The 19,952-nt window shown below is 52.1% G+C and overlaps 1 protein-coding gene across 2 annotated transcripts; it reads left to right on the top strand.

Annotated features, from left to right (window-relative positions):
• Positions 1-6,631: 6,631 nt before the first annotated feature.
• Positions 6,632-11,198, top strand: LOC131570241 (hydroperoxide isomerase ALOXE3-like). Of its 2 annotated transcripts, none has more exons than XM_058822602.1 (13): positions 6,632-6,832; positions 7,202-7,400; positions 7,473-7,554; positions 7,650-7,772; positions 7,871-7,974; positions 8,073-8,395; positions 8,471-8,674; positions 8,805-8,891; positions 9,479-9,606; positions 9,683-9,804; positions 9,896-9,996; positions 10,415-10,585; positions 10,802-11,198. In XM_058822602.1, the coding sequence occupies exons 1-13, from the start codon at positions 6,695-6,697 to the stop codon at positions 10,979-10,981; spliced, it is 1,962 nt and encodes a 653-aa protein (XP_058678585.1). In that variant the 5' UTR covers positions 6,632-6,694; the 3' UTR covers positions 10,982-11,198. The 2 variants fall into 2 exon arrangements, with proteins under 2 accessions (XP_058678585.1, XP_058678584.1); XM_058822601.1 differs by having other exon boundaries at positions 9,437-9,606.
• The last annotated feature ends 8,754 nt before the right edge of the window (positions 11,199-19,952 follow it).

Below are 19,952 nucleotides of genomic sequence, written 5' to 3'. Positions count from 1 at the left end.
AGCTGGGGGTATGTATTCTATTCCCATCTGTTAGAGGAGGGGCAGTTATCTTCTGTCAATTGGGCAGTTTTCTTTATCTCTTACACAACCAAACCTCCCTCCAGGAGACATCTTCTGTTAATGGGCCACTGAGTGTCACTGCATGACTGATGAAATTTCATCATCCCATTGTGAGACGCTCTGTCCATAGGGAGGAGCCAAGCACTCCTACCTGGATATAATCTGAGATTATATCCAGAGACACCAGAGACAGCTTTCTCCATTGGATTCCCAAAGGAGCTGCTTTCTTTTCCACTGGATTCCCAGGGGAAGTCCAGGCCCATCTATGCCACCACTGGACCTTCAGATGAAAACTCCACCCTTCTACAGGATCTCTGCTTCAACAGAACCACACCTGTCACTGCAGGAGCACTGCAGCCACCATTTAATAGACTGGTACCACCACTGTGACCCACTGCGTGTCAGGTCATATTCTGACTCTGTCAGTGGGGGTTTTTTGTTTGTTTGTTTGTCTGTACTATTGCATTTGTATTTTTAATTTTCCTTTATTCCTGTTATTCCTTTCCCATATCTTTGCCTGACAGCCTCTTAATTTCAAAATTATAATAATTCAGAGGGAGGGGGTTTAAGCTGTCTATTTCAAGGGAGGCTCCTGCCTTCCTTAGCAGACACCTGTCTTTTCAAACCAGGACAGTGGACATACTGTACTTGATTGCCCATTGAATGTGGTGCAAATACAGGTTTCCACAAGTTTCAGGAGCAAGCTCCAGGTGAGCACATTGTCCTGGCACAATTCTCTGCACAAGATGAAACCAAGAGGTTTTCTGTTTAAATTCAGACGATGAGGGAGGCTGAATGTGGTGGTACATAGTGCTTATAAGGAAAGTGCATGGGCCAGGTCAGTTTTGGCAGAAGCAATGCTTAGGAGTGCTTTCCTGCTGGCAGTGTTCTGTGCAAGAACAGATGAGGACTCGCCTTGGTGAGAATGAAAGCAGGACAGGCTCCAAGAGGCAAAGAACGAGGCCACAGAGCACTGGGATGGTGTGTGCAGCGTACTGGCTGCCAGAGGAGCGTGGCTGCCAAATTCACAACAGCAGTTGTCAAGTGGGAAGTTCAACAAGAGCAGCTTTGTGCTGCTACCTCTTCCTCTTCCAGCCCTATCAGAAAACTACTGCCCTTATCTTTAGGTCCTGAGATCCAGAGATAACAACAGTAGACACAGCAGAGAATGGATATACAGAGTGCACCAGTGAGTTTGATGTGGCTTAGGTGAGACTAGGGGAAGGGGCAGCCCAGCAATGGCTTTGTCTTCTACAGTCTTTGACGGGAGCAGCTGCTGAAAGTTGGCAACAAAACTGCAAGAGTGAAAAGCGTCCATATATGTTGAAAGGAGGTACATGGTCCCAAGTGTTTTGTGCACAATTTAAATGCTGCTAGGAAAAATGGCGTCTTTAGTCTGCCCTGACATTTCCTTCCTTCTCTGTGACCTCTAGCTGCTTGCACTCAAGAACACTAAAGGTGTATGAAAGTGATTGCGCTTGAATATCAGGTTTCCCAGGGAAGAGGGAAGTGCAGAAAATGCTTTCTGTCCTGGGACATCTCTCAGTAGTAACTGCAGCTGGAAACGCTTCACTGTAACAATGGGCTCTGCCACTTTGAGAGAGTGTGCTGATGGTATTCATTTAGTTGAAAAGGAAAGCGCGAAATCACTAGTGCATTTTGTGTAGTTTACAGACTGCAAAGGGACTATGAAAGCCAGCACTGGCTTTTCGTTCTGGGACTTATATTTTGCAAGCAGCTGCTGTACATTTTAAAGGGGTTTCAAATCTGTGACAATGAGAGGTACATAGATGGTACACAGAGCTTAAGGGAAAGTGCATATCTCCAGGGAGGGGGATGCAGTTCATCATGCACACATGCAGATCAGGGTGTGAGTTACATGTTGAGTGGCTGACTGCACAGAAAAGAAAGAGCCCGTGCTGCAATTGCCTTTTCTTTTTCAGCCTATAAACTGCATAGCCAATGACACAACAATTCCTCTTCCTTCCCTGCTACATTCGGGATCGCCTTCTGTCAGTCTCCAAGAGCTGGGATCCACAGTGGAGCTCTTCCCTGAACTGCTCCCAACACCAATGGAGCCAAGCCGGGAGAGCGCTTGTCTTTGAACAAGCTTTATCTTTGAACTTCCCCCTTATGACTGCCAACATGAATTTGGCAGGCAAGCAAGCGGCAGCCACGCTGCTCCGGCCGCCAGGACGCTGCACACGCCAGCCCGGAGCTCTGCGGCCTCGCTGTTCGCCTTTTGGAACAGTCGCGTGTTCATTCTCACCAAGGCGAATGCTCATCTATTCTCTGACATGGGCCATGCACTTTCCCTCTAAGCACCACGCACCACCACGTTCAGCCTCTCTCCTCGTCTGAATCCAAACAGAAAGCTTCTCTGCTACATCTTGCACAGAGATTTGTGCCGGGACAATGAGCTCGCCCGGAGCTTGCCCCTGAAACTGTATTTGCACCTCATTCATGGGGCAATCCTCTTTGCTTTGTACCGTGCAAAGATCCGCCAGATCCTGCCTTTCCTGGACCTCATGTCCTTCACGCCAGGGACCCCCTGCACTCCCCTTCCCTGTGATTACAGGTCTCTCCACCCTGTGAACCTCAGCCGGGCTTCTCTGCACAGTGCAGGGTGGGCAGTCACTGTGCCTCCGGCCAGAGGCTTTTCCAACACACACCAAAGCCTTTTCCCCCACCCCCAGCCTATTGACGTTCGGAATAAGAGCTCCACAACTACTAAATAGTTGTGAAGCAGGTAAGTGTATTACAGCGCTGGACACATGGGGAATACTTTCATGGAATATTTTCACCAAGCGTGCCTATCCAAACAGAGCAGACTCTGTTTATATATCCCTAAGCTCATACATATTGGCAAAGATTACAACATCGCCTATACATATTCATAGCCTCCTCCCCCCCTCCCCGCCTCTTCATATGGTAATCAGCTCCTTATCCCCTGCGCTTAAGGACCACCTGCTGGGGGTCTTGGGCGGGGGTCGCCAGATGAAGTCAATGGGGTAACAGCAGTGTTCCTTGGGGTGTGCTTTGGATGAACCTGGTCCTTGCACATGCTCTCTGGGTAGCTGGTTGTTTTCCAAGGCTTCTGGCCATAGTCCAAACTACAGATCGAGTTTTTTTCTTGCTTATCAGTTTTAAACGAATACATAAAGTCTTGTTTATGGTAGCAAAGAAGCAAAATCCTCTTGCGGTGAAGCAAGAACTATCTGTTTTTAACATACTTGACTATACAGCAAATTATAAATTTAATTATAAGTTCTTGTCTTGGTTTGAAAAGACAGGTGTCTGCTAAGGAAGGCAGAAGCCTTCCCTGAAATGGAAAATGTAAACCCCCTCTCTCTGAATTGCTATAAATTTGAAATTAAGGAGGGCTCTCAGGCAAAGATAAGGGGTGAAATGGGATTGGACTCCTTCTCAGGATGAAGCAATGCAATTACTGATTTTGAAGCAACAGCTTACCAAGCACTGGACCCTGTCCATCCCACAGATCCCTTTCAGGTGGAAAGTGGATTTGCCTCCTCAGGGCTGTCAGTACACATTTGGCAGTGGGGTCCTGAGGGTCTGATGAGGCCTGTTGGTTTCTATTCCTGTGGTTTCAAAGATGCTGAGAAAAGATACACCACCTGGGAAAAAGGATTGTTTGTGGTTAGCTTAGCTCTCATAGAAGTGGAAAAAATTGCACAACAACAGCCAAGTCTTGAGAGGCCCTTTTCAAAGTTATAAAGACACTACTGGGACCCCCCCACCTGACGGGGTGGCCCAGAAGGCCTCAGTTACAAACGGGTATCTCAGATTGAACATGACTCTAACACTTTCTCCATAACAGAAGGTGCTGTAAAAAATTTAGTGATCCACGAAACTGAGAACTTGGGCAGCAGCCATGACAAACCTGCCTCTGTAATTAAAGTAGCCCCTCCTTTGTCCCCCAGCAAATTCTTGGTTCCCTGATGCCTCTGCTAAATGAGAGGGGAAGGTGTGGAGATACAGCGGCAGAGCCCTCCACATTGCCTCTGGTGAACAAATTATTACTGAGGGAGAAGGCAGCGCTCAGGTTGGGGAGCTGATAGTTGCTTGGAGTGCTTTCCAACGTGAGGTACAGCTCCTGTCTGCATCTACACTGACTCCTATGCTGTGTACCAAATGATCCTAATAATCCAGTACATTACCCTGGACAACCTGTTCTGGTGGAACCCCCTTACTACAGGGCAAGTAACACTTGTGCTAAAAACCTCTCTGAATAAATATGCTTGGGTAGCCCCCGATGCTGTGGGGAAAGAGCACTGGATAAATACACGCTGGATAATTCCATCATTTTAATTTCGTGCCTCCTGGTGGCAGATTCTGTTTACATTTACTTTTTCACAGAAGAACTCTGAGGGACATGAAGACCTGATAAATCATGATAACACTAGTGTTGGATGACAAAAATAACGTTTTCCCTCCCTTTATGGTAACATGAGGTGATGATGTTGCAATAACATGTAAATTAATTGCTGAACCTCTCATCAAACCTATACACAGTTATGAAATCCCCTCTGTGTTGTTTTTGCACTCTGAGATCAGTTAAGGAACCATCACAACCCCCACTTGTACTAGCAGATTGTGACAGTCCCCAGGGTTAAGGAAAGGAGAAAGGCATGAATGGGGGTGCAGGGGGTCCCAGGACAAAGGAAAAGGAGGGTCTGGAGGTTGGAGAGACGGGGGGGCTGGGAAAGGGAGTTCAGGGTTGTTCTGTGCATGGAACAGTGGATCAGGCCATCTTGGTGCTCTTGAATTGCGGTTCAAGGTTCCCAGTGCTAGGAACTGCATTTTGGGGGGTTCCCAGGGTAAGGAAAGGCAGGGATAAGGGTGGGGAGAGGCAAGATCTCTGGAAAGAAGGGTTCAGGGCATCACCAGTGTTGAGGAAAGCAGGGTTTGGGGACTGGGAAAGGCAGGAATGGGCACAGGGTGCCAGGTTCAAGGGAAAGGAAGAGGCTGGGGGCTGGGAGAGGTGGGATGGCTGGGAAAGAGGACAGAGAGTGGTGCCAGGGCCAGGCAATGTAGAGCAGGGGGGTCTTGACGCACAGGAATGTGGGGCTCATGGGGGTCACAGTTTCGGGCAATAGCAGTTCCGATTCCCAGGAGTGCCGGTTCAGGGGTGTTCCGATGCCAGGGGTCCCACTCACCCCTCACCACCTCCCAGGAGTGCGCCCAGGCCCAGCGCTGGAACCACTGACGGAGCTGCTCCACTGTGGCCTGGCCCCCAGAGCCACCTCCAGGCCTGCGATCAGCGCCGCTGTTTCCTGCCTGCCGAAGGCAGCTGGGGATGCTCTCGATGGAGGAGACCCTGGGCGGGGGCACACAAAGCTCCTGGCCCACAGTGAATGCCCCTCCTTTGGCTCAAACCACCCCCTTGTGTCGGGATCTCTAGCTGGTCAGAGTGACCCCGAGAAAAATTCTAAAGTCTCTTTTCCCAGCCCGGTGCTTGAAGGAGTCAGGGCTCTTCATTTCTCAATCTCAAGGTTGTTTATTTTATCTTATCTGTAAAAAATTTTCTCCTGCCCTGCCGAGGTTCCTCCAGCAGGACAGTTCCAGGCACTCTGCCTGCCCCTGGGGCAGTGTTATGTCTTTATACTAAAAACTACGTATACAATGTTTACAATAACTTTCCAATACCTATCATCTATGTTAGACAGCAAGCTTCTACTCTAAACCAATCTGTAAGTACCAACATCACTGCAGAAGATGGAGGCCAAGAAGAAGAAGGAGAAAGGCTGGACACACCCAGTTCCCTCCATCTTGCCCCCCTGAATCCCCATTCTAAAACCCCCAAAATCTACTTTTTCACCTTGTGATAAATTCACTATCATTCTACTTAATTTGTCATGGCTTGCACATCTTCATCTAAGATTGGTAACTTGCTCCACGGGTCATAATCAAAACCACAGGCGTCTTGGGCTCTGTGCCAGGGTCTCTGAGACCCCTGGCAGGGGTCTTGGCTGCTCAGGACAGCCAGAGGGATGTCCTGGGTTCTGACATCCTTGGACCATTGCCATAGCCAGGAATATGGGACAGTTTCTTGAGTAATGTGCCCATGGTCAACCCTGGAGCCATCACTTGGGCAATGTCCCCACAGCCACCCACAGGGCCATCGCTTGGGTAATGTCCCTGTGGCCATCCTCAGGGCCACTTCTTGGGCAATGTCCCTGTGGCCATCCTCAGAGCCATTTCTTGGGTAATGTCCCTGTGGCCATCCTCAGGGCCACTTCTTGGGCAATGTCCCTGTGGCCATCCTCAGGGCCACTTCTTGGGCAATGTCCCTGTGGCCATCCTCAGGGCCACTTCTTGGGTAATGTCCCTGTGGCCATCCTCAGAGCCATTTCTTGGGTAATGTCCCCACAGCCACCCCCAGGGCTATCACTTGGGCAATGTCCCCATGGCCACATCAGTTGAGATCAGATGTACTCAATGCTGGACAGTAGCAGTGGTCTGATAACACCTCCCTGAGGAGGACGGACCCGTCACGCGCTCACACAACGGCCGTGGGGGTTGCGACACCCAGATCACCCAAAACAGCAGGCTTGCACCCCACAGCCCCTCACTTTTCTCTGACGGCATCTCCAGGACATCACTGCAGCTTGTCATGGCCACCTACAAGGTGACAGTGGCAACAGGTGACATGGTGGAAGCTGGGACCAACAACTCCATCTCCATCACCCTGGTGGGCGCCTATGGCGAGAGCCGCCAGACCACCATCTCCTTCCTGTTCCTGCCAGGGAAGGTGGGCATGGGGATAGGGACAAAAGGCACAAGGGGTGATAGAGCTGTCCTGGGGATATGAGGGGCTGCATGGACTTTCCTGGGGATACAAGGGGATGGTGAGAAGGGATATGAGGGAGATGGAGGAAAGGGGTTCCAGGGTCTGGAGGAAAAAAATCTGGGAAGGATGGTGGGTAGTGGTCCTGGGGGGATTGGAGGAATGGTGTTCTGGGAGGATGGAGGAAAGGGACTTTGAGGGGATGATGGAGGAAAAGGATCCTGAAGGCAATGGAAGCAAGTGGGGATGCTTTGAGCCCCTTCTCTGCTGGTGTCCCTGGTGCCACCACAGGGCATCTGCCCATTCCCCCAGAAGCCTTTTCCTCCTCTCCAGGAGAGGAGCCTGTCTGTGCACTGTGGGCAGGACTTGGGCCCCATTGTCCTCATCCGCCTGCACAAGTGGCGGCTCTTCCTGGAGGATGCCTGGTTCTGCAAGGACGTCCGGGTGGCAGCCCCCAATGGCACCCTGTATCGCTTCCCCTGCTACCAGTGGCTGGAGGGAGTCACCACGGTGGAGGTGCGAGAGGGCTCAGGTAGGACCCACCCTGTCCCCATCTTCCTCTGATGGCCAGAGGTCCGACTTTTGACACCCCCTTTCTTTCTAGGGAAGAAGCTGGTGGATGACAAGCTGCAGATCCTCAAGGAACATCGTCATCGGGAGCTGGCGGCACGGCAGGAGGCTTACCGGTGACAGCAGGGACAGGGGGGCAAGGCCTGCTTTGGCCAGGTGGGCTGGTCAGCAGTGATGCTGATGTCTGCTCCCATTTCCCCCCCCTACTCAGGTGGAAGAACTTCGCCCAGGGCTGGCCCCGTTGCCTCAATGTGGACTCCATCTTCGAGCTGGACTCCAACATCCAGTTCTCCCGCATCAGGGCCAACAACTTCACTGGTTTCCTCATCTTCCAGTAAGCTGTGCCCTGAGGCCATGGAGGACTTGGGTAATGGCAGGGAAAGGGGCCAGAGAAGGCAAGAAGTGTGCTGAGGTCCCCCCTCTGCCCTGTAGAGGGGCCTCCCACTTTCTGTCAGGGTTCCTACTGAGACGCAGCTCCTGGAACAGCCTGGATGAGATGCGCACCATCTTCTCCCGGACACAGGGCAGGGACATTGGTGGGTGCCTTTTGTGTTGTCCCCTGCCCTTCCTCCTGTATCACTCAAGGTGCTTGGAGGGTGGGTAAGTGGGTGCTGATGTCTGACCATCGCCTCAGTACCTGAGTATGTGGCCAAGCACTGGCAAGAAGATGACTTCTTCGGTTCCCAGTTCCTCACTGGCAACAACCCCATCATCATCCATCGCTGCACCACACTGCCACTCAATTTCCCAGTGACACCAGAGATGGTTGCTGGCTCACTGGGAGGTGCCACTGACCTGGGCAAGGAGCTGCAAGAAGGTCGGATTTTCATTGTGGACTACAAGGTGCTGGAGGACATCCCAACCGACACCATTTACGGGCGCCAGCAGCACATAGCAGCCCCGCTCTGCCTGCTTCACCAAGGCACTGATGGGCTCCTGCGCCCCATCGCCATCCAGGTAGGGGTGTCCCACTCTAAATCCTACTGTCAGGAGGGTGGCAATGGTTCTATACCACCATGTGGTCTCCCACAGCTCAGCCAAACACCAGGACCCCACAGCCCCATCTTCCTGCCGAGTGATGATGAGTGGGACTGGCTGTTGGCCAAGACCTGGGTGCGCAACGCCGACTTCTACAGCCACCAGCTCCTCACCCACCTGCTGAGGACCCACCTGTTTGGGGAGGTCTTTGCCATCGCCACGCTGCGCCACCTGCCCACCTGTCACCCTCTCTTCAAGGTAAGGGTTCCCCTCAGGGCCACCTGCTGCTCCCTGTCCCCAGATCTGAGGGCAGTTATGCCCCACCTGACAGCCCCCCGCTCCATGAAGGGGTCCATGGTCACCTGCCAGGTGTTTATTCCTCCCTCAGCTCCTCATGCCCCACTTCCACTTCACACTGCACATCAACACCTTGGCCCGCAGTGTCCTCATAAACCAGGGTGGCCTCATTGACAAGGTGAGCCCTGGGAACTGAGGCCACTGGGCTCTGCTGGGGCACAGAATGCTCTGGGGTACTGGGAGGCACAGGGGTGTACTGGGGACACTGGCGGTCTACTGAAGTCCACTGGGACACTGGAGGGCACTGGAGTCTTGGCAGTGCTGGGGTCTCCTGGAGGTACTGGATTCTACTGGGGGGCACTGGGGTCTCCTGGGAACCCTGGGGTCTACTGGAAACACGGGGCAGTACTGGGGTGCTACTGGAACCAATGTAGAGTACTGGTGCGCACTGGGAACACTGGGTGTACTGAAATTGCTGGGGAACACTGCGGTGTATTGGGGGCACTAGGGGGCATGAGAAGCATGAGAGACCTGGCAGACATTAGAGAACATGGTGTGGAGGACACTGGAGAGCACTGGGGTATATGGGAGTACCAGGGGCACTGGGTGTGTACTTGGAGTACTTGTAACCTGGAACCAGTATGGGGTACTGGGGTGTATGGGGAGCACTGGGCGACACTGAAGCCGGGCACCTCCTGCCCTCCCCAACCATGGTTCACCCAGGGTTCCGGGGTGACCTATGAGGGGCTGCTGCTGGTGGTGCAGCGAGGCCTGGAGCAGGTGACCTACACGTCCCTGTGCCTCCCCGACGACATCCGCCACCGTGGCATGTCCCATGTCCCCAACTACTACTACCGAGACGATGGGATGAGCCTCTGGGAAGCCATTGAGAGGTGAGACTGGTTTCAGGGGGTGGAGGGTGGTCCTGGCATGCCCCAGGATCTCACAATCACCTCATCCCTACGGCAGCTTTGTCACCGGCATCGTCGCATTCTACTATGATGGGGATGCAGCAGTGAGCGGGGACACCGAGCTGCAGGCCTGGGTGATGGACATCTTCACCAATGGCTTCTTGGGCAGGACCTCCTCAGGTAGCACACCTGTGGCTGCCAGAGGATGTCCCCAGGAGAGGCAGGGAACACGCAGGTCCCTGAGGCTCTTGGCTGTCCCATCCCCACCCAGGTATTCCCTCGTCGCTGCAGACAGTGGTGGAGCTCATCAAGTTCCTCACCATGGTGATGTTCACCTGCTCGGCGCAGCACGCGGCTGTCAACAATGGGCAGGTGGGACACGGGCAGGGACCCAAAGGATATCCTCAGGTGTCCTCAAGCCATGCTGGGGACATGGCCCCCTCCCACTCCTCTGTGTGCAGGAAGGATGTCCCAATCCTGAACCAATGTCTATGTCACACCTACATGCCAGAAGGATGTCCCCATCCATCCTATCTCCATGTTGGAAAGATGTCCTCACCCTGTGTCCCCATCCAATGGGTCCCCATGCCAGAAGGATGTCCCCATCCATCCCCTCTTCACACTGGAGATGTCCCCATCCATCTCCCTTGCCATGCTGAGATGTTCCAATCTGCCCCCTCTGTGCCAAAGAATGTTCCCACCTGTCCCCTCGCTGTTTCGGGAGGATGTCCCCACCCATTCCATTGCTGTTTTGGGGGGGTGTTCTCTGCAGTAATCTTTCCCCCTGCAGTATGATCTGGGGGCCTTTGTCCCCAACGCCCCGTCCTCCATGCGCCACCCACCACCCAGCGAGAAGGGCCGGGCCTTCCTCCAGCACTTCCTCGACACCATTCCTGAGGTGGCCACCACTGCTAACATCCTGGTTGCCCTCATTCTCCTCAGCTCCCAACTCAAGGACAGGGTGAGTCTGGCCCCACAGTCCCCACGTGCCCCCCTAAACAGCTCTGTGGGCCTGGGGAACTGCAGGAGGTGCCCACAAGGGTGGATGTCACCCCCTTTGGTGTCACCAAGCTTGGGGGACAGCCACCATTGCTCCACACCTACCAGGGTGCTGGAGAACCCCCGAATAGCACTAGGGGGCTGAAGCTAAAGGGTCCATGTTGCTGTCCCCCTCCAGAGGCTCCTGGGACAGTACCCAGAGGAGTGGTTCACGGAGGCGGAACCCCGGCGGCTCATCCGGGCCTTCCAAGGGCGGCTGGAGGAGATCCGGGACCGGATTGAGGAGAGGAACCAACAGGCTGAGCTGAGATACAACTACCTGAACCCACTGGAGACGGAGAACAGCATCTCCATCTGAGCACAGGAGCTGCACCCGCTCAGCATCACCAGCACTGCCATCACCCTGCACCTGGGCACCCTCAACAGACAGAACCACCAGCATCTGGACACCCAGTACACCCAGCACCCCTTACTCGGCCATCCCCAACACCCTGTCACCCAGCGTCCCGCACTTGGACAACCCCAGCAGCCCCACACCTGGAGATCTCCATCATGCACCCCCACCTCCCTCAGCACCCCCCACTCCATTTTCCTCTCCCCAATAAATGCCAGCTGTCAATCAAACCTTGCTGCTTGTAGGCATACCCTAAAACCACAGGGATCCGCACAGCCCCCACACAAAGGAGGAAGCTGAACCGAGGCAACTGGGGGACATGACAGAGTTCCAGGTGCCCCCAGTGCTTCCTCCCAGTGCTCACAGTGTTCATCACTGCTCCACAGGGACCCAGTGCCCCCCGGCAGCGCTCCCCTCATTGTGGGCAGAGTGGGAGCTTGAAACAAAGTTTATTAGAGAAGCTGTTTTGGGATATAAAGTACAGAAAGGACCCCCAACACCCCCAAAACCTACCCAGGACCCCCTGGCTTTCTAAACTTCTCAGAAGGGAATGTAGGTGTGGCTGGATCTAATCCAAGTCCAGCTTCCACAGCCTCCTAACAGGCAAGGTGCTCCAGCCCCACCTTGGAGGCCCTTCACTAAACCTGCTCAGGCTTACAGACATCTTTCCTGTGTTGAGGAACCACAACCAAGGCACAATAATCTGGATAATTCAGATCCATATCCCTAATCTCCTGGTCACACAGTCCAGGGTGCTCCTGGCCTTCCTTGCTGCCAGGGCATATGGCTGCCTCCAGCTCCCTGTCCACCAAGTCCTTTCCCACAGGGATTCTGCCAGCCACACAGCTCCAGCCAGTGCCACTGCAGGGGCTGATACTGGCATTTGTCCTTCTTTCATGAATTCCACGAGTGTGTGAACTGAATATATGCAGGTAACCAAGACAGCCAAAACCCACAGCTGAAGTGTAAAGAGTAGATTTATCCTATTGCCACGCTAGGAAAAAGGGACATATACAGTCCTAAGCTTATTCCATCGTAACAGGGGCAAAAACAACACATGCCAAGCCTGTTCCTCTGCCATAACACACCACAGGGCCCATCAAAGGCACATGCCTTCAAAAGGCTGTGCTTTTGCAATCTCTGAGCCCCTTATCTCTCTTCCCTCTCACCAGGAGGCCTAAGGCCTGTGAAAAATGCATTTTAAGACTTTTTTACAACATCCTGTTATCTTCTGCAGAAATTGCACTTCTCAAAGCAGACATAAAACAACCCAAAGCAATCACAATATGTGAAATTTCTCCCACCAAATATTAGCATCTTTCAGCTGCAAGGTCATCTTTGAGTGAAAATACTTTTTCTTATTTTTTTCTTCCTTGCCACATCGGCTTTTAACGCCTTCCCCCCCTCAGTGAGGTTCCTGACAATACTTGCTTTCCTCCTCTTTGAAGCTCTTCACTGAATGCAGAGATCTGAGAGACCTTTCCAACAAAGACTCAGGCAAAGAAGCCATTTTATCCCTCAACATCAGTATCAGTGTTTGCTGGTATTTAATCCCCCTCCCTGTTCTGAAGCAGTCCTGCACAGCACACACAATGCAGAGAAATTCCCTGTCTGTTGCTGGCCTTGCTGTTATCCAGCGTCTTCACAGCTCCCATTCGTTACCTGTCCAGTGCCATCGCAGCCCTGCTCCCTTCCACGTCCCCAGAGCCCAGTGCAGGCCCAGCCCAGGCCAGGAGCATTGCGGCTGGGAACGGCCCCTGTGCCGTGGTGCCCACAGCAGCCTTGGGGCTCTGTGCCCCATGGCCTCCCTGCTGGGCAGCCTCTGCCAGCTCCTGCAGAGCCCCTGGCACCTGTGGGGCTGCACAGACCGCCCTGCCCCAGGCTCTGCCGGCCCCTGGGCCAGCAGAGAGGCAGCCAGGGCTGGCCATGACCGGGAACAGGCCCTGAGCCCCGCAGGAGGATGGAGCTGGGCCACAGCCAAACTCAGCCCAGGCCAAAGCTGGGCTCATCAGCCAGGGCTGCCAAGGGCTGGGCACCGAGGCTGGCGCTGACAAATGTCCTGGGCCCCCTCCCTGCTCTGTCCATGCCACCAAGGCCTGGCCTGAGTCCTGCCCCTGCACGCTCAGCCAGTCTGAGATGGACACTGATGGTTTCTGGGCCAGGCTCTCTGAGCCCAGCCCAGCTCCCTGCAAGCTCTGCCAGCTGCCCTGAGCTCTGGGCAGCACCAAGGGCCTCTCCCCAGCCCAGCCCAGCCGGCTCTGGCCCCACAGCTCTGCTCAGGCCAGGCTGCTCTGGGCACTGCCCCACGGCCTCAGCCCCTGGCAAGGGCACAGCAGCAGCTGCAGCTGCCACAGGACGCAGCCCCAGCCATGGGGGAAGGTGCTGGGCCAAGGCCAAAAGAGGCTCCCTGGCTGCCCTGCTCCCCTCGGGCTGAGGTGCTGAGAGCTCTGCAGCCCCTGCTGCCATCCCATCTGCCCAGGGCAGCACAAGAGCCCCGGCCCTGGGGCTCTCAAGAGCTGCTCCTGCTCCAGGCCCAGGGCGCGCTCCAAGGCTGGTGCAGCCAGAAAATTGTTCTCACTTCCCATTCATTCCTGCTCTGCTGAGGATGGACATCAAGACTAAAAAAAAATGCTGCAGGTTAATTTATTTTATTTAAATACAATGTGAGTCTCCCTATTTACACAGTCTCTGGGTCACACAAGCTTGGTGGATGCTGAAGGAGGAAAGGATGAGTAATGACACTTCTTTTTAAAGACAACAACATCACAAGTGGAGAAGAAAAATATGTAATATGTAAATAAGGAAAGACAGACCTATCTGTCATGACATGCACTGGGAGTCACTGACAGAGGACAACAGGCAGGCTGTGGCTGCTCAAATGCATCCACTCCTAAGTTTCTTCAGCTCTTGGTTCCTCAGGCTGTAGATGAGGGGGTTCAGTGCTGGAGGCATCATTGAGTACAGAACCGACACCACCAGATGTAACCGTGGGGAGGAGGTGAAGGGGGGCTTCAGGTAAACAAACATGGAAGTGCTGATAACAGGGAGACCAGACAGGCGAGGGAAGCACAGGGCTTTGTGCTGTCCCTGTTCAGAAGGGATCCTCAGCATGGCCCTGAAGATCCACACAGCACAGAAAAAATGAGTACAAAACACTCAAATCCTAAACAGACACTAAACACAAGAATCCCAACTTTGACCAGTTATTTTCAGAGACACCCAGTCTCCAGATTCTCAGAGACTTGAACATTTGTTGTTGTGGACACTCAAAACCCTGTAAGGTCAAGGGTCTGTTGAAGATGAAGGCTGGAAGAAAGTAATTTCAGCTACCAGGAGGGAAGTTCCTTCTGAAATCCTGACAAGTAGGGCAGGTACCTTCTACAACAAGTAAGAGACCCTGGAACTCGGCGGCCAGACAACTGACAAGGTGGGTGAAGGTGCTTCTGGGACAGAGGAGCCTCCTAAAGCAACACCACCTGTACCCGGCATCAGAATCTCCTCTGTTAAGAGGAAAAGAAGGGAAGTTTAATAAGAGACTATTCTCCCTTCTGAGGAGAATGGAGGGCCTGATTTGCAGATAGGACCCAACTCACAGCGAAGTCTGCAGTCTCCCAGGGGCTTGGGTAAGGGATATGACTGGAAAACTCTCCAGCCTATTGAGGCCCTCTGATTACTATTGGTTTTTCAGGCTGGCAGTGACAAAGTAATAAAGAGAAGTCCGAGGGAAATCAAAAGAGATTTCAAAGCCTTGAGACAACTGAACACAGGATCAGGAGCACAGGTAGTGATTTCCCCGGTCCTTCTGGTAACAGGGAATAATACTGACAGGAATAAAAAGATCCGTCACATCAATGCATGTGTCCAAGGCTGATGCAACTGGAAAAAATTGGGTTATTTGACTATGGGATGATCTATTCAACACCTGGCCTACTGACACCTGATGGGATTTACCTTTAAGAGGGAAAGGGACAAAATCAGGCTCACCAGTGAAGAGCAAGGGGATGGAGCGCCAAAGCTCGAGGAAAGGAGCACTGATAGGATCCCTCAATCCTGCTACAATCTACCACACCTGAAACGTTTCCACACTAATGCTTACACAGCATGAGCAACAAACAAGAAGAGCTGGAAGCTCTGACCCACTGCCAGAGCTTTGACAGCACTGGCATAAGTGAAACCTGGTGGGATGAGACAACTCTGTTACAGGAGTGCCCCACTGGATGATTAAAGGCTCTTTTAGAAGGGTAACCAGGGCAGGAGAGGTGTGGGATGGCATTGGATGTAATGGAAGGGCTGGAATGTCTGGAGCTCACAGCTGGCAACGGCACAGTTGAGACTGGGTGAGAATAAAGGGGCAAACAAATAATGCAGATGCCATGTGGGAGTCTACTACAGACCACCCAGCCAGGCCCAGGACAGTGAAGAGTTATTATCTGAGGAACTAAGGGACACTTCAAAGGAAAGATGCTCTCTGAGATCTGCTGCTTCTCAACAGAGAGATCTCGTGAGCAAAATGGAGATTGGTCATCTCAGCCACAGAGACCACAGAGCAATCAAGTTTAAATCTCTGCTGACAGGAGGTAAAGCGCCAGCAAAACTTCAGCTCTGGCCATGAGAGCAGACCTCAGGCTGTTCAGGGAACAAATGAGTACCCTGGAAAAATGTGGTGTCTGCAGGTGCTGGAGCCCGTCACTGCATCATCTTCTAAGGCACAGGAGCAGAAATTCCTAAATGCTGGCAGTCAAGCAGGCAGGGTAGAAGACTGGTGTGGCTGAACAGGGATTTCCCCTTAGATATAAGGAAAAAAGGAAGGTGTGTGCCCAGCAGAAAGTTCAGGTAACACAGGAAGAATACAGAGATGCTGCTCAACACTGTAGGGAGAAAATCTGTGTGGCCAAAGCTCAGTTGGAATTGAAGCTGCCAGAAATGTGGGGAACAATAAAAAGTTCTTTCAAATATATTAACGGGAAAACAAAGGGTAGAAATAACACTGTCGCATTCCAGGATTAGGATGGTCACCTCACAAACAGGGACGTGCACAAGGCGGATGTGTTTTAATACACTCTTTGCCACTGCCTTCAACACAGATGACAGACCAAGGCAATCTCAGTGCAGGAGATCAAGAATGATCAACTCCAAGTTGACCCTGAACTTGCATGGGATCTGCTGATCCAGCTGGATCCCTACAAATCTATGGGGTCTGATGGGATTCATACAAGAATACTCAGAGCTGCTGATGTCATTGCAAAGCCTCTCTTGATGATTTCTGAGTGTTCCTGGGATACCTGAGAGGTCCCAGCTGACTGGAAGCTGGCAAATGCTGTCCCAGTTTTCAAGAAGGGCAAGGAGGAGGACTCTGGAAACTACTACAGGCCTGTCAGAGCCACTTCAGTACCCAATGATGCAACAGAAAAGATTACTCTGGAAGGAGTTGAAAAATACCTGGAAGACACCACAGTTATTGGTCACAGCCAGCACAGCTTCATGAGGGGAAAGTCCTGCTTGTTGAACCTGATTTTCTTCTAAGACAGGGCAACCCATGTGGTTGATCCAGGAAAGCCAGGAGATGGAATGTTTTTTGGACTTCAGCATAGGTTTTGATACTGTCTCTCCCAGGCCCCTTCTGAACAAAGTGTGAATAACTGTGAAACAGCTGAATAACTGTGTTACGTGTTGGGCACAAAGGGTGACAGTGACAGACGAAATCAGGCTGGCACCAGTCACTAGTGGGGTTCCACAGGGATCCATCATCAGCCCAGTTCTCTTCAACACCTTCATAAATGACTTGGAGGCAGGACTCAAATAAATACTAAGAAAATACACTAAATTGGGAGGAGCTATCAACTTCTGCAAGGGCAGAGAGGCCCTGCAAAAAGCCTCAACAAATCAGAGATGTAGACAATCACCAACCATGTGAAGTTTAACAAGGGCAAGTGCAGGATCCTGCACCTGAGATGGGGAGCCCCTGGCTGTGTGTATGGACTGGGGAATGAGATGCTGGAGAGCAGCTGTGAGAAGGGACCTGGAGGTCCTGGTCAGTGTCCAGCTGGATCCAAATCAGCAGTGCCTGGCAGCCAGGAGGGCCATCCGTGTGCTGGGCTCATCAGGCCCAGCATGGCCAGCCTGGCCAGGGAGGGGATTGTCCTCTGCTTTGCATTGGGGCAGCCTCACCTTGAGTCCTGGGGGCAGTTTTGGGCACAAAAACACAAAAAAGACATTTAGTCACTGGAGAGCATCCAAAGGAGGCCACAAGAATGGGAAAGGTCTGGAGAGGAGCTTTATGAGGAGCAACTGTGGTCACTTTATCTGTTCAGCTGGGGGAGACTGAGGGGAGACCTCATGGAGCTCTTCAACATCGTCCCAAGGGGCAGCACAGGAGCAGGTACCAGCCTCTCCACTCTTGTGATCAGTGGCAGGTCTCAAGCAAACAGATGGAGCTGAGTCAGGGAGGTTTAGGTGAGGTATCAGGAAAAGGTTTTTACCTCAGTTGGTCAGGCACTGGAACAAGCTGCCCAGAGAAGTGGTCACAGCTCCAAACCTGTCTCAGCTCAAGGAGCATTTGGACAATGCTGTCAGCCTATGGTGGGATTGTAGGAGTGTTGTGTACAAGTCCTGGAGTTAGACTTGGTGATCCTGATGGGTACCTTCCAAATCAGCCTACTCTGTGATTCTAGGAAGTTTCTGCTCTGCCCCAAGACTTGTGCTCAGCCTCCTGTCTCACCCACTGGAGAAGAACACCTGTGCCCACAGGAACAAAACCCACCAAAAGTCTGGTTTACACAAGAGGCTGCACCAGGTGAACTGGAAAAGGGAGCAGATCAGGTCCCCTCACTCTTTTTTCTTCGTTTTCCCTGCCTCTCTTTATTCTCCTCTCTCACATCTCTTTCTGTTTTTTCTCTGCCCAGCTCCAGCCCATCCACATGGCAGCACCAACACAGGACTGAAGCACTGGAAATATTCTTTGCCTCCTTCCCTGACTGTGCCTGGGCAAAGCACACCATTCTCCACATGAACTGTGGTGGAACTGGGGACATTGTGGAGCTGTGCTGCTGCTCCACACACTTGTAAGCCAGTGCCTTGGACGAGTTTGTGGTCGGAGCAGAGAATTCATGGAAGTGTTGGGAACATCAAAACATAAGGTGTGTCTGGGTCTTTCTTTAGCTTGATGGGAATTTATAACAAACATCACTCCCCTACCAGTGGATGAGGACAGGGGTCCCCGGGCTCCCCTCTTTCCATGCTCCCCCTGCCTCTCAGGCTGCCGGGGGTCCCCCCCTCTAAAGGCTCACCATTTCAGAACCCCAGGGCTCCCTGCTCTCTGGGCTGCTGGGGTCCCAGGGGCTCCTCCTCTCTGAGTGGTTCTGAAGGTCTCACAGGGAGAGACTGGAGTGTTCTGAGTTAATGGCTCAAACAATTGGCCATTTGTAAAAGCAGGGGGGCTTTGCTGATTATGGGCAAGGGAACAGCCCAGGTGCAGAGGGTGAGAGCCCCAGAGCATGACGACAACAAATCAACCTTGGTTTAGCAAGAAGCTGGGCTTTGAGCCAAATAAGGGAAAAATCCTATAGGCAGCTGATCCAGCGAGGTGGGACAGTGCTTTTGAGCAGGGACATTTCATCCTTAACACGACTGGCTCAGTTGTAAAAACTCCCTCCTCCCTGAGGGATATACTGGGACATTCACACATACTGGGACATTCACACATACTGGGACATTCAGACAGAGGGCTGAAGGTTTTCATCCCCTCTGATGGGCCATAATTAGCTCAACGACAATGACTGAGAGACAACTGTCATGTCTTAACAGATGTCATAAATCATCAAAGATCTCTGAAGTGCCCCAGACTCATTTCTGGAGCCTTCCACCAGAGGACTGCATATGATCCAGTGTTGCAATAAACCCACAGTGCTGTAAAGACCGTGCAAACCCCCCCTTCCCGGGAAGGGCGTGGACCTTCCTGCATAACCCCGAGTGCACATTAACCCAGTTAAGTCTGTGTTTCATGGGCATCACCCAGCCCCAAAAAATCAAGACAGTGACCATCATTTCAACCAACTGACATCAAAATTGCAACAAACAAGTCCCATGTCTGGATCCAAAGATGGTTACACCTTTCTACTCTTATCCTTTTTTTTCTCTTTCTTTCCCTTATATGTCTTCTTATTTTAATGCTTTTATATTGTTGCATTTCTGTAGATAATAATAACCAAAATGGTTTCCCACCTCCTTTCCATTGCATCCAAATTGGTGAGTTCTCAAAAAAAATGTGCATAAAAGATAGATAGATAGATAGATAGATAGATGGATGACAGATAAACACCACTATAAATCTTCAGAGGCTGGTCATAACCACCCTTCTCCAGGGTCCCCTATCTCCAGGGTTCCCTTTTCAGCACTCCCGGGGATCCAAGGGCTCCCCATCTCTCCAGGCTCCTTCCTTCTCTCTCAGGGCTACAAGGCGATCCCCCTCTGTGGAGAGCTTAACTGGAAACTTACAGGTAGAATCAAGTTTCAGTATTGATAGATAGCTCTCATCGTTAGACCTACAATCATGGTCACATTCTGTTGTTAAAGTTAGCATTATAGTGGGCATTATGTCTCTGTTAGTAGTGTTAATTTTGCCGTGTTTTTGCATGTGCTTACAGAACATGGTGCAAAGGATGATATCTACTGCATTTAATCAGACTATGCTTGTTCAACAGAAAAACGGGGGAAGTGTGGAGAACTTTGTGGACAGTTGGTTAGCTGAGAAAGGTCACGTCGACATAATGCCTCTGGTCAAGCTTGAAGGGGACAAGTATAGGAGTCAGTAGCCAGTGTCCAATGACAGGCAAGGACATTGTGCCCTTGGTGCAACAGCAGGATAGGGGAGAGCATCTTTGGCAGAAATACGAAGAATAGTTTCAATAAAATATCTACAAGAATGCAGAAGTAGGCG

This window comes from Ammospiza caudacuta, chromosome 33 (genome assembly GCF_027887145.1).
Source record: "Ammospiza caudacuta isolate bAmmCau1 chromosome 33, bAmmCau1.pri, whole genome shotgun sequence".
Taxonomy (NCBI): domain Eukaryota; kingdom Metazoa; phylum Chordata; class Aves; order Passeriformes; family Passerellidae; genus Ammospiza; species Ammospiza caudacuta.
The sequence above is the reverse complement of the archived record's forward strand: the minus strand, read 5'-3'. Positions and strand labels throughout refer to the sequence as shown.